This window comes from Hermetia illucens, chromosome 4, assembly GCF_905115235.1.
Source record: "Hermetia illucens chromosome 4, iHerIll2.2.curated.20191125, whole genome shotgun sequence".
Lineage (NCBI taxonomy): Eukaryota > Metazoa > Arthropoda > Insecta > Diptera > Stratiomyidae > Hermetia > Hermetia illucens.
The window spans coordinates 30,159,703-30,176,764 of NC_051852.1; the positions used below are offsets into that span (position 1 = coordinate 30,159,703).

The 17,062-nt window shown below is 43.7% G+C and overlaps 1 protein-coding gene across 4 annotated transcripts in view; it reads right to left on the reverse strand.

The window, feature by feature from the left end:
* LOC119653687 (cytochrome P450 4d2-like) overlaps positions 1 to 17,062 on the reverse strand; it is a 35,883-nt gene that overhangs the window by 9,872 nt on the left and 8,949 nt on the right. Inside the window, exons 1-3 of one of the 4 annotated variants that reach the window (XM_038058549.1) lie at positions 7,626 to 7,760; positions 521 to 695; positions 30 to 413 (exon numbers count right to left, since the gene is read on the reverse strand). In XM_038058549.1, coding sequence (XP_037914477.1) covers positions 30 to 413; positions 521 to 677 — 541 coding nt within the window. In that variant the 5' untranslated portion in view covers positions 678 to 695; positions 7,626 to 7,760. Of the gene's footprint in view, positions 1 to 29; positions 414 to 520; positions 696 to 7,625; positions 7,761 to 17,062 lie in introns of those variants that run through there. The other 3 variants (XM_038058552.1, XM_038058551.1, XM_038058550.1) reach the window with 3 other exon arrangements.

The window sequence follows — 17,062 nt, forward strand, 5'->3', positions numbered from 1 at the left end:
ATTCTCTTTAGAATGATCATGAAAAATACCTGAAATAACATCCAAAGCACACAAAGTAATATATGGCTCGATATTAAAAGCCTCCGTCCAACTATGCTTCTGCAGTTTATCCACCAGAATGTGACTCTGCTCATCCATGACTTCTGAGAACTCTTCCAAAATTTTGAAATGGAATGTTGGCGTTATAATCCTTCTCCTTTGAAACCACTTTCTTCCATTGCTTAATAGTAAACCATTTCCAAGCCATACTTTCAGGTGATCATAGAGCGAACCTTTTTGGATGTATTTTGGGCTGGTCAAAATAATCTCCACGAGCTTTGGATCAACTGTACAGAAATTAAGTTGGTCTAAAATCCAAAGACGGACAGTTTTACCGTATTTTAAGTGGAAGCCTTTCAGGAAATCGATTGTATCTGGAAGAAAATATTGATAAGCAGTTCCAAAGGTTCTTGACACCAAGTTTTCTCTCTTCCCTAAACTTGAAAGGTTTTCCAGGAAATACAGATAGTTAATTAGTTACCTTGTACCGATCGTAGCTGAAGAACGAACAAGTTGCCGATGAACGGATAAGCTGGAGGTCCTGGAATGTTAGATGTTAACTCATTGCGCCTTTTTCGAGAAATATAGTTCCAATATAACAAAACTGGGATGACGATAAGAACTATCGTTGAGAGCATTAGGACGATATATGTCTACTGAAAAAAGGAGAAACAGCGTCAGAAAGTTATTTTGAATGTAATTCAGTATCTGTAACTTGTTTCAATTTTTATGGCTAAACAATGACCATCATCATCATCATCATCATACCAACCGATATCCTATACGATCCAGAATCCCGGTTTTGCGCCGAGGTCCAAGAATTCGATATCCCTAAACCTCTGGCGTCCTGGCAAGCAGGCAGGGGCTGCCACGTCCTCATTTTATACCATAGATATTGCTCTTATAGGGCTGGGTTATTCCCACCGATCTGAATTAAGTCATCCGCCTACAGCAACCCATTGAACGGGGTTTTATCCGCAACCAGGCGGTCATGGTACCGCTGATAGATTTCATCATTATATAGGCTACGAAATTCTCCATCCTCTTATAGGGAGCCAACAATTTTTTGGAGGATTTTACTATCGACCGCGGTAATCATTCGCTGATCGGATCGAGGAGGATCGAAAATTGTAAAAACTGTAGACCATAATTAGAGAGAGAGAAAACAAAGGTTGATGTTATGGAAGAAGTACTAAATTCCAGGAAATCACTTTAAGATGGAAGATTTGTTTCTAATTTTAGTAAGGAGTCAAAAGCTCCGGCTGAAATTCACTGCGCGTGTGGGGGAGGGACAAAGCCTGTGAGCACTTAACCCGAGTGGTCCATTGTACTCGATTCGCCCGTCTAACAGAATATCCTGGATTCGTTTATATAACGCATGATTTCAGTTTGTAAAAGTGATGCTTCCAACTGCAGTTGGAACACATCAGCATCAAACATTTTATGTCCGGTGCTCCGTGGACCCGGCATCCACATTACAGGATAGACACATATCATGTTGAAGAATCCATATTCAAAAGATATACCCAGATAGTGAACTATCTTCGTGCATCCTGCTTTTCGACAATATAAACTTTGCAGTATATTTGTTTGGTTCTGACAGGAAAAGTTTGGTGTATTTAACATCAACTAAAGTTTTGCTATCTACCATTATGAGAAGCTTGTTCCCAGCTTTTGATAGAAGAATTGACAAATGCCACTGACACCCAATTGCTGGTTCCGGTCCAGGCATGAGGGAGATTGATTCCCTTTTTGCTAAAGCATCCAAGATTCCTTTCACTCTACACCACGATACACTACACCCTCTAAGGGTACGAAGAGTAGTTCCTCTGTACAGAAGCTAGAAACAGAGTCTTATCGGTTTCTGCATTCCTGAACGAATTTTTAAGTGAACCGAGGACTACTCAACGCAGCTTGACTACCGCTACACATTACGATGCACCTGCCATTCAATCGCTCGTCTATCCTTCTTCTACAGTACCATTGGTTGCCGTCAGCTGGAAGCCTTGCCATGTCCACAATATCCAGGCTGCATGAATCTGTTTCGACGTACTGGCATTAGGCCCATCACCATCGCCATCTTCCCTTCATTCAACTTTTATTGGTGGAGGTGGAAGAGATGGTTCTGATAGGCAAGTCAGAGTTCCTCTCCTTTGCGGCTGAAGTTTCCTTCTTGTAAATCTTCCTCTCCCGTTTCCTGCAAGAATTAGGCAACAGTGTCAGCGGCAAGCCGGCCGTAGCCAGATTTCCAGGGAATTGCTGTACTGTCCTTCCTGGCTGACCTCGCAGTAGACACTGGGTTTCACTGAAATGGAATGAAGCAGCTAAGTAGAGCAGTTGATTGAACGGGTCCGCTTTAATGTCTTCAGTGATAAAATACGAGTGTCTGATATTAAGTTTAGAGGCAAAAGATTGTGAAAAAGAAAACCCCTTGATGTTTAAAGTGTTGAATCCTCATCAAACGCACGAACTGTTACAAGAGCGGCTAAACTAGGCAAAAATTCCGAGTATTGTAGTATACTCAGTACAGGCCACCGTCTATCAAAATAAGGTAACGTTCACTTTGCTGAGTAAGGGGCAAGAGTTTACAGCTTAAAATAGGATATTCACTAAAGTATCACTGCTCATCTTGCTGTCAGTTGAGGGGTATAGAATCATGGCCAGGGGACGGGCAGCGTTGGTTTCGGAATGCAGAACAAAATATTGCTTAGAGCTTACTTAAAATTATTAAAATGTAGTAGCCTAGAGAAAGTTTTTCAACGATACACCTTGGAACAGACTAGGAGTACCCGTTGTCGTCGACAACCCTTTCCGGACGCCGATGGGATGATGTGGGCGTAGCTCTGACAAGGTGGTAGTTGTGGCGTGTATCAGTACCTTGCCCCTTCATAAATCTGGGTATAGGTAGTGTGCATTTAACTGATGTTTGTAGACCACGCTGCCTCGGTGAGTTCGGGTCAGCTAAGACTAGGTCACGCTAAAGGGAACTATTGGGGCCAGTTTCCTTACAAATGATGCGCTACTAAAACTTCCAACAATACTGAGGAGATAGGAACGAGCTAACTACGTTCGATACAGCACCCAGCGAACGAGGCTGCAAGCATTAAAATATCCGACGAAACACGGGGGGGCCCACAGCCAAATACAGAAGAAGACCTGCAAAGTGTTGCAACACCCTTGGCGGGAAGGCAGTATCATGCAGTGCTACTGCTCCGGAAAAAGGCACAGAAAAACCGCTGAAACTGGGCAAGTAGCTTTGAATGTAAGCCGGATGGGAGCACAATTGATTACCCTTGCGAGAGTTGAAACGGAAAACCTTATCAGGAAATGTACGGTATTTGTGAAGCACATGCGGTCTACAAAGTTCCTGCAGAAAAACATCAAACATAAAAGACGGGCTGAGGGAGCTGGAAGAATCCTAGATCGTATTCCTTTCTACAGGCGGACAGAATAGAAAATACGCGAAAGTCAGAAGCAATCACCCCCTCCCCCCAGAGAGCACCGTACGCAGAACTTGGAAAAAAGGGGAAACAGGAAGGCGCGTCTGAAGAAGACTTCATCCAGGTAATCTCCAGGGCTCCATATAAAAAGAGGAAGAGAGACAATAATACTCTGCGCCCAAAGAAAACCATCTGCCTAATGTTAAGGTAGACACAAAGAGTTGAGAACCAAAGGAAGACATAGGGTGTCGGAGGAGGGCTTGACCGCCACGTTGCTTACTAAGCCGATGGAATATAAGACGTTTGCAGAAGTCTTCAGCAAGATCCATTATTAGATGAAGCCTCCCCCCCCCCCCCCCCCCCCCCAAGATAACGAAACAGAAGTATCTTCCATTCGGGAAACAAAAGGTGGTAGCGTCCTCGTCGAATTAGGTCTGAAGACAACAAACGAAGGTACTATAAAGCTGTCAAGGGCTATTGAGAACGAAAGTTGAGCTTTCTAGCTTAGAAGTACATGTTCTCTGAAAATCCGAAACCTGGATTGGTCCACGAAAAAGGCCAAAACAGAATCGGCCATCAAGTGCGATTGCACTAAGTTAACCAATGCCAAGATTGGTATTACCTCTGCGAATTCTCGAAACCGCTCGTCGTGGTGGATGCTACCGAAAAATTCACTTGGAAATTTTTTAACAGTGAGAAAATCAGAATTGGTTGGGTAGTATGTACACCAAGTGTTATAAATGGTTACATTTTGGCAGCATGTCGTAACCTCCCAGGAACCTGACATGACGGCAGCATTCAGCAAATGCAGGCAGGTAGGCCATGAAGCCAATACCTGCAACGAAAAGGAGAGTTGCATTCTATGAAAGGATAATGCCACACCTGTTCACAGCTTTATTCATACTGAGCTGGCCGAGGATGACGAGTTCTGGAAGACTTCTCGGCAAGCGGCCATCAACACATCCTTAAAACTGGTCGACGCAACCTCTGAGTGTGCACAATCGCGGCGGAAGATTTGTCAGTGCTCTGGGAGTAGGTGAAATCACGCTTAAGGGCGCTCCGAGAGTGGCAACTGACACTAATTCAGTTATCAACGTAATAATGGTTTCTCCGTCGCATGACAAAACGTCTAAACGATCGGGAGGAGGCATATAACACAACGATAGAGCACAAATCAGTTAAAAAGAGTCTCGCGCAATCAACAGAAGCAAAGACCGCTGCTGACACGGCCTAATTGACAAAATAAATGCGAACCCTGAAGGAGAGGGGGCTCTGCGAAACTCTTCACTTAAGGTCGAGAAGATAGGCTATATTGTACGGGCATTATTCCCTGCACATCCATTACTGGTTCACGACAACAGCATGGAAGGATCCGAGTATTGTCCACTCTTCTCTGCAAAAGAATGGTGGGGCAATGTAGAAACGCACTGAACAGTTTGGGCGGCACGTTCAAGGTCACCCTCCTCTGGGTTTCCGGACATAGGATAGAACATAGAAAGTAATGAGCTGCTGACAGAAAGCAAGACGGGGTTCTCCTCTTGGCAGCCCTTCGACGGGTGCAGTCGGTGTCTCGCTGGCGACTGCCAAGGGCGGAATCTCCTCGCACTACTTAGCAGCTGCGGGCCTCAAATAGCCAAGGCTTACCGCTGGAAGGTGGGAGAGCTGCTTAACTTCATGAATGCTACGGGCTGGCGCTGAAGATCTGAGCCGGCTGGACTCTGCCTACGTGCTCTCATAACAGCGGTCACGGTCTTAGAAATTTATGGCATCAAAATGGCGCACCACAGCGCTAGTTAGGCTCCTCGGAGCTGCTACTGATAACTACCAACCTGCAAAAGAGCTGAAAGAGGCATGAAAACAAGAAGACGCCAGGACCCAATAGTATCCCAGCAGAGATGTACCAACTGGTATTCCAACATCGGCCAAACTGTTACTGTTAGGTGCCTTCAATGTTTGGCTGGAAAATAAAATGATTGGCAAAGGAAAAAACATCCTTGAGGTTCCGTCTACCGGCATGCCGATTATTTTTTATGGCTAATACGGCCAGGAAGGTGCTCGCAAAAGTCATCGGAAGTGGACTCGTTAAAGCGATACTTACTACCGGAGATTCATCTCCAAGACAGTTCGATTCTAGAGCAGGGAGACCCGCAGTCGATATTGTCATGTAAGTTGTGAACGCGGTTCATCAAGCATAGGCACTCGGCCACCTAGTTCGACGTGTGGGCACATCGTAACTCTTGATATCGGGAATTCCTTTAATCCCGTAATATGGAAAGACATTCTAGGCACATTAGACAATACATTGTACTTGCTGAGCTATCTCTTCTGAATACTAAGGTAAGAGAATATGAAACGTTAGAGGATCAGAGGAGGATGGAGATCATGTTAGGGATAGCGCAGGGATCCATCTGAAATACATCTGAAGACAGTCTGCTAAGGGAAAGTCGCGCTTGGTCAGTTATGCAGATGATGTTGTGACGCTTGTTGCCGGACACACTGCTGAACAGTCATAAAGTGGCATATTGATGCGAAGTGTAAGCGAGCGGATGGCTGCTCATGGTTTCAGCTTTGCACTGCAAAAAAAACCAATCCTGACTAAAAAGAGAATCCCGGCCTTGCATCTGAGATCGATTATTGAGGTCAAAAATGAGCTGTGAAAAAATGTAAAGGAGAAGTCCCAAGGAAGGTGGTTGCTCTGAAGAAAGACAACGTTTACTAAATGAGTAGCAACTCTCTTAGCCAAAGGTGGCAAGAGGGAGATGAACTGTGCGGCTTGGCAACTTTGGTGCATGGTTTAATCGAAGGTATTGTGGGACCGACTATTGCTTTACTCAGCTCCTTAGTGGGCAAGGAGGTTTTCAGTCTTACCTACAAGATTGGGAAGGCACGATCTTCTGACCCTGTGTTTGGCAATGGATTGTGAACGGTGCCAATCATAACTTTTTTCTTGTGCAAATTTGGATGGGATTCATCAACGACTTTATTTAAACACAGGAATTTTCCTCCCGACAATATTTTCGGGGAGACATTGAGGAGCGCCGACTGTACTGCGTACTGTTATTCTCTTAAATGGTCTCTTTGCGGTGGTAACTTCGATTCTAATCAACTTCTAAGACATGATTTTCAATGCCATTTAATTAGAAATTGTTACAGAAAATCTCAGGTGTTAATAAAAGGAATAAAACCTACCGACAATGGATTGAACAACTCGAAAAGTAGAAGTTAATAATGAACTTAGGAAAGCTGCAGAGTGACCATGGTGGAAAAGGTAACAAAAATAGGACACAGACGAAATTCACAAGCTTGAGGACGATATGAAAAATAAAATCATACGAGACGAATAAAATTCGGTGAATGACTTTGGACGAGGCTACAAGCAACAGATAATTCTTTGTTAGGACAATGAAGATAATCTTTTATGGAACACGGAGTATACGAAGAAAAGAAAGGGAAATTTTTTAAGACAATGTTCCACCCAGGTGATGCGGAAGGGGAACTGTTACGTGGGAGTACTCAATTAACGCGTTCAACAGGTAGCGTTTGAAACCGTCCAACTGGAAAATCGCAAAGACTGGAGAAAACCATTCAAGATGGGTAAGGACCAATTTGATGTAAGATGCCATCGGTACACTGATTAAGAACAAAGTTAACTACTGCCTCATTTTGGTTTTGGTCCCTTCTTTGCAAAATAATCGTGGGTACGAATTTTGATTCTTCTCTATGTACGTTGTACCATAATCCTTTTGTTGGTACTCTCTGAAACGCTCATAATGGCCAGTGCAAGCATCAGACCTGGGTGGAACTAGAATACAATACTGGGGTAGCGAAATAAAATTTCCTTGGGCTGGACGAGTCCCTGAATCGGCCAGCAAAGGGTCCTTTGCAGGAAATAAGCTGGGGGGGGGGGGGGTTAATTGGTGGGTGAGACTCCAGATTGCAGCATCATTTGTATCCAAAGGTACGTTGGGATGAGAATAGGTACGTCACTTGCGAATCACATTTTCGAGCACTTCCTCGCATTTGTATTACTAACGACCTGAAATTCTGATAATTGTTAACACTCAAATCACAGAAACTCTTCTTCTCTACTACCCACAGGGGAATTATACATTACTTCCTCTGAAAATACGAATATTTATTGTTTACCTTTAAAAAGATTCACTAATTATTATTACACCCAACTATTCACTCCAAGTATATTTCTAAAAAGGCAGAAGAATGCGAACAGCTTAGAGATCACCTATTACTTAATTTTCGAGTATCTTAATCCCTCGACACTTGGTACGGTTCTGAATGATATATTCGTCCATGCCTTAAGATAGGGTTTCCTGATGGCTTACGTTTTTCAGAGAGTTAACAAATAAACATAATTTTGTTTAAATTCTATTGAATGCATTAGTGCCGATAATGTGTGAGATTTTGCACAAATACCATTTACCATAATTCGTCTGGAGGTATCCGGTTCTTCGCTTATAAGATGTAATTAAATTTAGCTTTCAACGGAAGATTTTAAAGTACTTCCTGTCTCTATTTATGTTTGCTGAGGTTTTGTAGTAACTGAGGGACATAAAAATCTTCGGAGCTTATGAGGTGATAAAAGGTTCTAAAGAAATAGTTATAGATCACGCATTCGGTTTATTGTAAGATAGTCAATAAAATCTCCCTTCCATTGGGAAGTGACTGGAGAGAAAGCATGAAAGATCATTTATAATCTCACCCAATTCCTCACAGCTCATGGAGAATATTTTCCGTACCTCTACAGATTTAAAATAAACACCTTACCTGAGTGTCCAAACTGCGATGAGGGTCCGAAAAATCAAGACGAAGAAATGATAATCCTAGAGGAAATTCAATGTGAAATATTACCGGAAAATATAAATGAAGGTCGCGGATAGAAAAATGAAGACCTAGCTAATTTGAGCTAACTCCAGCCTATGATGTAGTACCTAATGGTGGTTCCATATTGCAGCGGGGAGTCGAGGGTGGTTTAAGTGGGTAAAAACCCATACTCTAGCGTGTCCATATTAAACTCTTTTAAAGTTTTCGAGCTCCTGGTATATTCCCGATGCAATATGAATATGCAATAAACTCCAGAGTCTCATTTTTCACTGCTCTCGGTTGAGCGACCGCATCCTTCAACCTCGAGAACAGAGCTTGTAACTGTGCGTTTTACGTTGAATCTTCCCATTTCCCATTTGTTTTTGGATTTTCCAGGTGATCGTTTACTTTCAACCGGGACTATATATATCGAATCTTAATGTAGATGGCAGTTTCTGGTACGTTGTACTTACTGATATGTCGCCTTCGGAATCGGTCGTTCACCCTTACTGCGCCAAAGATTAGATATCATCCTTGCTAGACCTGAACTAGCATTTGATCTCTTCTTTCGTGCATAGTCCAACTGCCGCTTGAAGTTAAGCTTGGTATCGATTATTACCCCCAGGTATTCAAACGTTGACATTTTTCCTACGTCTAGTGTCCGAATAGCTGAGTGGTTAGAGCACAAGGCTGTCGTACGGAAGGCCGCGGTTCAAATCTCATTGGTGGCAGTGGAATTTGTATCATGATTTGACGTCACATACCAATCGACTCAGCTGTGAATGCGTACCTGAGCCAAATCAGGGTAATAATTTCGGGCGAGCGCAATGCTGACCACATAACTTTGCATTCGATTTTTTGTTTGTTTGTTTTACCCTGTTTTCGATCTCTAATCTCGTTTCACTATCCCAACGCAGACTTTTCAATCATCATCATCAACGGCGCAACAACCGGTATCCAGTCTAGGCCTGCCTTAATAAGGAACTCCAGACATCCCGGTTTTGCGCCGAGGTCCATCAATTCGATATCCCTAAAAGCTGCCTGGCGTCCTGGCCTACGCCATCGCTCCATCTTAGGCAGGGTCTGCCTTGTCTTCTTTTAATACCGCAGATGTTGCCTTTATAGACTTTCCGAGTGGCATCATCCTCATCCATACGGATTAAGTGACCCGCCCACCGTAACCTATTGAGCCGGATTTTATCCGCAACCGGACGGTCATGGTATCGCTCATAGATTTCGTCGTTTTGTAGGTTACGGAATCATCCATCCTCATGTAGGGGGCCAAACATTTTTTGGAGGATTCTTCTCTCGAACGCGGCCAAGAGTTCGCAATTCTTCTTGCTAAGAACCGAAGTCTCCGAGGAATACATGAGGACTGGCAAGAGCATAGTCTTGTACAGTAAGAGCTTTGACCCTATGGTGAGACGTTTCGAGCGGAACAGTTTTTGTAAGCTGAAATAGGCTCTGTTGGCTGACAACAACCGTGTGCGGATTCCATCGTCGTAGCTGTTATCGGTTGTGATTTACGACCCTAGATAGGAGAAATTATCAACGGTCTCAAAGTTGCAGTTTCCTATCTTTATTTTTCCCGTTTGACCACTACGATTCGATGTTTTAGTTGGTTGGCTTGCCTTCATTGATGTGCAGCCCAAGATCTCGCACCGCCTGCTCGATCTGGATGAAGTTTGTACGTCTCAGGTCGTTCTTCCCGTGATGTCAATATCGTTAGCATAGGCCAGTAGTTGGGTGGACTTAAAGGGGATCGTACCTCTTGTCTTGTGGACTTAAAGGGGATCGTACCTCTTTTACTTCAGCATCACGGGTCACCTACTCCATGGCCAGATTAAAGAGGACGCATGATAGGGCATCTCTTTATTGTAGACCGCTGTTGATGTCGAATGGTCTTGAAAGTGATCATGCTGCTTTTATTTGACTTCGCACATTGGTCAGGCTCAGCCCAGTCAGTTTTATTAATTTCGTCGGGATACCGAATTCTCTCATGGCCGTGTACAGTTTTACCCTGGCTATACTATCATAGGTGGCTTTAAAGTCGATGAAGAGATGGTGCAGCTGATGTTCACATTCCAACAGTTTTTCCATTGCTTGCCGCAAAGAGAAAATTTGATCTGTTGCTGATTTGTCTGGAGTGAAGTCTCTTTGGTATGGGTCAATGATGTTCTGGCCGTATGGGGCTATCCGGCCTAGCAGGATAGCGGAGAATATCTTATAGATGGTACTCAGCAACGTGATACCTCTATAATTACTGCACTGTGTGATATCCACCCTTTTTATGTATGAGACAGATAATGCCTCGTTGCCAATTGTTAGGCATTGATTCGCTGTCCCATATCTTGAACACAAGTTGATGAACCACTTCGTGTAACTAGTCGTCTTCATATTTTACGAATTCGGGTGTAATTCCATCGGCTTCTGGCGACTTATGATTTTTTAGCCGATGAATTGCACGGACTGTTTCTCCTAAACTTGGTGGTGGCAGTATTTGTCCATCGTCTTCAGTTGGCGGGACCTCCAACTCGCCGATATTCTGGTTATTCAGTAGCTCATTAACGTACTCAACTCATCGCTCCAATATGCGCATTCTGTCCGAAATCAGATTTCTCTCTTTGCCTCGGCAGAATGAGCGTCAAGGTGTATAAGGCTTCATCCTGCTCACTTGTTAGTAAAACTTGCGCGCCTGGTGCGGTTGCTCCCAGTACTTTTCTAGTTCACAGACCTGTTGGTTCTGCCAGGCTTCCTTTTTCCGTCTGTGAAGTCGCTTGTCCGCTCGACGGAGTTCGTGATAAGTCTCTGCGCGTGCCCGCGTTCTTTGAGAATGCAACATTACTCGGTATGCGGCATTTTTCCGTTCCGTTGCAAGCTTATATTCATCGTCAAATCAGCCGTTCCGATTCCTTTTGCGACTGGGGCCAAGTATGTTTGTGACCGTATCAATGATAACGTTCTTCAGGTGATTGTGAAGATCATTTATTGATGCTTCATCTCCAGGTCCTCTGTTGACTGCTTTTATTGTGGCATCCATTTCCTTCTTATAGGTGTCGGGGAGGGCTGTGTTGTGGATGGCTTCAGTATTCGCTTCATTTAACTGCCTCGTAGAAGGTATCCTTCCCCGACTCTGCAGTCTCCTCTGTAGGGGCATGAACGTTAATGAGGCTTATATTTCTAAACTTGCCTCGCAAACGCAGAGTGCATAGCCTTTCGCTTATATTTTCAAAGCCGATAATAGCAGGTTTCATTTTTTGGCTGTGTGTGTGTATGGTGGGGGAAAAGCTACAGCTTCTGAGCACTCAGGCCGTGTTGGCCCATTGTACTCGCCTCTCCCGTCTAACGGAATATTCCGGATTCGTTAACGTATCGCAGGATTTCCGTTAGTGGATGTGATGCTACCCGTCGCAATTGGAGGACATCGGCACCAAAGATCTGATGCCTGATGCGTCCATAGGCGGGGCATTCACATTGGCCTTGAAGTCTCCCTTTCGCCTTCCAGTTCCTCACAGTACGCTCTAAAGGAGTCTCGTTTCGAGCACCTCACGAGCCTCTTATATTCACGTTGTGAGTTCCTGAAATTTAACCAGTTTTCGTCCTTGTTACTTTTGCAAGCACGATTTAGAAGTCGCCTGGTTGATTTCCTGAATTTTTGCAGTTTTCGGTTCCACCAAGGAACTGTTTTACCGCTTTGGCCTCGGGAAATAGGACAAGCTTCTTCATAGCACTCTAAAAGTGTGCAGTTCAGAGTTTTCAATTCATCTTCCAGCACCAAAAAAATCCTTAGTCGCCTAGGGAACTGTATTTTATTGCCAAGAAATTCATTGAACTTTGCCCAATCCGTTTTCCTAGGGTTCCGTCTTTGTACTGCAGACTGTTCGCCCGCAATAGTCAGATTGAATTCTAGATATCGGTGATCTGACAGTGAGACCTCGTCGTTGATTACACTCGCCAGTGTGTAATCAACTCTAACAATTTTGGGGTACAGATTGTTAGGTCAATTACTTCGCTTCTTTTCGGTCCCACGAACGTAGGGGCGCACCCTACGTTTGCAGTCATAAGACCAGCTGAAGTGATGAAATCAAATAGCTTCTCTCCTCTTGGATTGCATTTGCTACTGCCCCAACAAATATGTTGAGCATTCGCATCGCAACCTATTAAGAGTTCGAGACCACTTGATTCTGCATACGCCACCGGATCCCTAAGTTTTTGCATCGGTGCAGGATACAAAGAATCATAGGGTAAATAAGCGGAGGCAACTATGATGTTTTTCCTCTCGCCATTTATTTGGTATTATATGATGACCGTAGCTAAGTCCTGGGAACAATATTGTCTCAGCATAGTTGCCTTTAACCGTCTTGATATCAGAACGCAAGCTCTCGGTCTTCCGGATCTTTCGTCGTAGAAGATCCTAGCCCCCTTTACTGATCCAATGCCACAGATTCTGTTAAATCGAACCCACGGTTCTTGCACCAGAAAGATATAGGGGAAATCCTGCAGCTTTGTCATTCTCGCTGCCAACAGGTAGGAGGGAGCTTTGACATGCTGCAGGTTGATTTGACCAATCTTTATGTTTTTCGACATAAACTTAGTCTATTGTCTTATGGAAAACAGTTAAAAGCGTATGCGGCAGTCCGTGTATGACGGGGTTTCCCCCACACCGTACCGCCAGAGACTCGATCCCTTCGTGATTGATTTCTCTGAGAAAAGCCGTACTTGGAAGTGCCGCAATTCCCATGTTCTCATCCCCGAAAGATCTCATCTCATCCCGCGGAGCATTCGTCGGTTCTCCACTTAGCACCTTAATTGGTTTGCGGTGTCCGGGTTGCATAGATTCGATCACTCGAACTGGCATCAAGTCAGTTCCGTTCACGTCTCTGGCTTCCCTTCCTTCCGCCTGTTCCTTGGAAGGTGTAGGAGAAGTTACTAGCAGGTAGGATTCACTCTGTAGTCCCTTCCCCAGTGCGAGCCCCCATACGGGGGGCACACCGGTCCTAATCCCCGCGAGACGCGTCGATATAAGCCCTGGTGCGGAGCACAATAAAGCGTTGTCCACAGCAGATGTGTTGGTCTTACGTTTTTGCGCGCATTATCGCTGATAGAAGAGTCTGGTGCGTCCAGTGTGGATCTCACCGGGGTTTCCAGTTTATCCCCACCTTCCGCCGGAGATTCCGCTTCCTTGTGTTCGATTTCTCTGGGCGTTACCGCGCCTAGTGGTACAGCCACGTCCATATTCTCATTGCCAAGGTGCTTCATCTTCCTTCGCAGTGCTCTCTTCTGCCGTCGGCTTCGGGCCTTTCCAGGTTCACGGTCTCCGGACCGCTTGGATCCATTTCCACACACCGGCGTTAAACCAGTAGTGTCCACGTCACCAGCTTCCCGTTCTTCCGCTCTTCCTGGTAAGGATGAAGGAGAAGGTTCTGAAAGGCAGAATTCAGCCTGTAGTCCCCCCTCCTTAGTGGCCGAAGTTCCCTTCCGCCGGGCCTTCCTCTTCCGCTTGTGGGTAGATTTGGGCTGTAGTATCGCGGACGAGCCGGCCGTAGTCGGATTTCCAGTTTCTCCCAATTTGAAAGTTTCCGTACTTTCCTTTCTGGCTAACTTCGCCGTAGGCACCAAGTGCAAACTTTCCACTGAGTCGGAAAGCATGGCTCCCCCACCACGACAAGGTGGTGTCCGAGGGGGAGATTTTTTGGCTGACTAAGAAACCTACTCCGAGCACATGTTTTACTGGATGACTGCTATAATATATGGTGTAGAGGCTCTTCTCCAGGAAACCGGTCCCTGTCCAACGCATCTCTTGCAACGTTGTTACGTCAGCCTTATATTGGGATAGGGTATCGGCTAGCTGCTGAGAAGCATTAGGTCTATACCTGGAGCGCACGTTCCATGATAACCTGCGTAAATCATTAATCCGTTGTCGTTGACGGGTTCGTCGTTTTGAAATCCATCCTGTCTGACGCTCCTTCCGTGGCTTGGTAACATCGGTTTTCCGTGTAGGGTTGTCAGCCCTACCCAACCCCCAACCTGGAGGACCAGTTGGTACATTTTGTCTCGTGGCGCGGGAGGCTTGCCATCATCCTTCTCCGTCTGCAGTTTTTCATAGAAAAAAAACTCCCAGCGGTCACCTCGTGGAGCTGGAGATAGGGTTTGGTAATAAGGCTGTCGGTGTTGGTTTAGCCAGAGCCATTTTATTGGGGCGGAGAATTTGAGTATAGAGACTGTAGAAAGGAGAATATTACGGTTAACGTCAAAATATATATTATGGTTAAAAGCATCAAAGACTTTCGAAAAATCGATGTCGGTATTGTGTTCCTCCTGCAGTGATTTATTGCACTTAGCAACGTTGGTGAAGTTCAAAAGGTTTGAAGCAATAGGCCGACGTTTCACAAAGCCATGTTCCTCTTTCGCTATGATGTAAGAGACGCGTATGTGAGCAAGAGGAGATAAGAGACGTACGAGAGTAGTTTAATAGTAGAGTAGGGGCTCTATTTTTGAGGATGGGGATAATAAGGCCTCTTTACAAGGAAGACGGAAGTAGTATTCTTCGAGGATTCTGCTAAGACTATACACTGGGGATGGAGGTGGGTTGTTTGCAGTTAACAAGGAAGAAGCTAGAAAGCCCATCGGAACCAGCTCCAACATGGGATGAAGTTTATCAATGAAGAATTCACTCAAGGAAGGAGTAAGGGGAGAAACGGGAAGAGAACTAAGAACAGAGTAGCTCTAGGATTGTTGCGGGAAATTAACGGTGGAGTCAGTTAAATTGACGGAGGGAGAGAGATTGAGTGTATGGCCAAAACAGGTTCGAATCACCTCAGCCTTGACGCTCATTAAGTATTACTTATGCGCTATGTTAGTAATTGACTTCACATCGAAACGCATAATTTTAAAATGATCAAGGCCAGTAACATTTTTGGAAGCTAGGAACTTCTTCCGTACTGCATGTTTTTGTGGATCTCCGTGGTAAACCAAGCTAAATAAGAGCGTAGGTATGTTTGAGGGGCGTAGCAAGTGAGGTGATCAGAAAGGATGCTATATAAACTGCTATGGTAAGAACTTGGTCACGCGTTAAGTTAGATAATACGAAATACCAGTTGATGCATGCTGAGGCTTAGTTGGGAAAGTCGAAATTATCTGTACGGATATTGAACTTAGCTGATTTTCCCGTAGGATTGGAGTTAGACCGACAACTTCACTTCGAGTACTAGATGTTGAGCCTCAATTTTCAAAAACGGGGATGTGCAAGGAAATATAGAAAGGTGGCGCTAAGGTAAGAAGGGTAAGGTTATTTTCACTGGTTAAGGCATCCCCGGTAAAGATTTTCTTCCTTTTGCGCTGCTTGCTGAGTTTCAGAGGATTCGGTTGCCCGGTCCCTATTTGCTTTGTTCACCTGTTTACCCCATAAATTATTGAATGATGGAATGTTACCTTTAATATTATTTAATGCTGGAAATCAATCTGAAAAACAAATCATGTATGATGCGTGCTGTGCCGACAAAAGGTAGAGCAATTAAGTTAGATTAAGTCTTAATAAGTATAAATCGGGACAGCGAGAGAGAAATAGAAAAATGATTGCTGGCTTAATGGATAGTTTAAAGTTAATTCTGAAAGTAAGCAAAATTAATTGTTCAAAGTACTTTATAATTAGACATAATAGATTAATTACCATTCCACATTTGACACTATATGATTTTCACTTCATAGAAGAAACTTTTCATGCTCGGAGATAAATATTACGAGGAATCCACTTTGTATGTAATTTTTTAGTCATAAATTTGAGTTTACATTACTTTCAATTAGACGCTGTTTCCTATGTTTGAAATGTTAATTGTTGTGTACCATAAAGTTCGCTTTTATTGTTTTGTTAGATTTAACACCAAATACTTATTCTACAAAGCTTGAGATGGTACATCGCTTTACAGAAATTACTTTTTGAAATTTGTTAGTATAAATAATAATACATGCGCTTGAAGACAATACAGGTATTTGACCAGTAATATCTATGTAATTACGAATTGGAGTTTAGTTCAACTACGATTTATTTAGGTAAGTATCCAGCCAAACGGCTTGGCAGAAAATAACAATTATTCGTTTTGTTGAATGTGAGCAGGTTTATGCTGCATGAGAACATATAGCTTGAATACAAAATTTTCTTCCAGTGAACCATTAATGATTTTGTTATAACTTCGGCTCACTTCATTCGGGAAACCATTCAAAATACTTATAAACACTAGCTAAAGCTTAATAATTTACTGAGTGCTGCTCCCACTAATCTGTATTAACTGCCCCTATTGTCAGGCACGATCCAGCATGCATCTTTCGTGAATCTGTGTCCTGCCGTAATCGAAATTGTTTATATAAATGGGCTTATATTTCTATCATCCTTTTAGTAAAGCATTTTGTCCTTTTACCTATTCTTAAAGGCGGTTTTATGTAAAACAACACATTATTAAAATCGGTTTACTGTTTGTCTGTCTCTTCGTTACACGCACTTTTCTTCAAAACGACTTCACCGATTCAATCGAAATTTCATGGACATATGGGGACTTTATAACCCCACGTAACATTAATTGGTGTGGAGTTTATATGCAAAGGGGGATGTAAACTTTTTTGCACCTAATATTCCCGTGCAGGTATCAAATGAAAGGTTCTAAATAATACTAAAACATATTAGTTTCCACATAAATTACGAAATTGAAATAGGACTCATTGAGATAGGACTCATTTTCGGAATCTAGACAACCCAAAAGTCTGATCTCCTC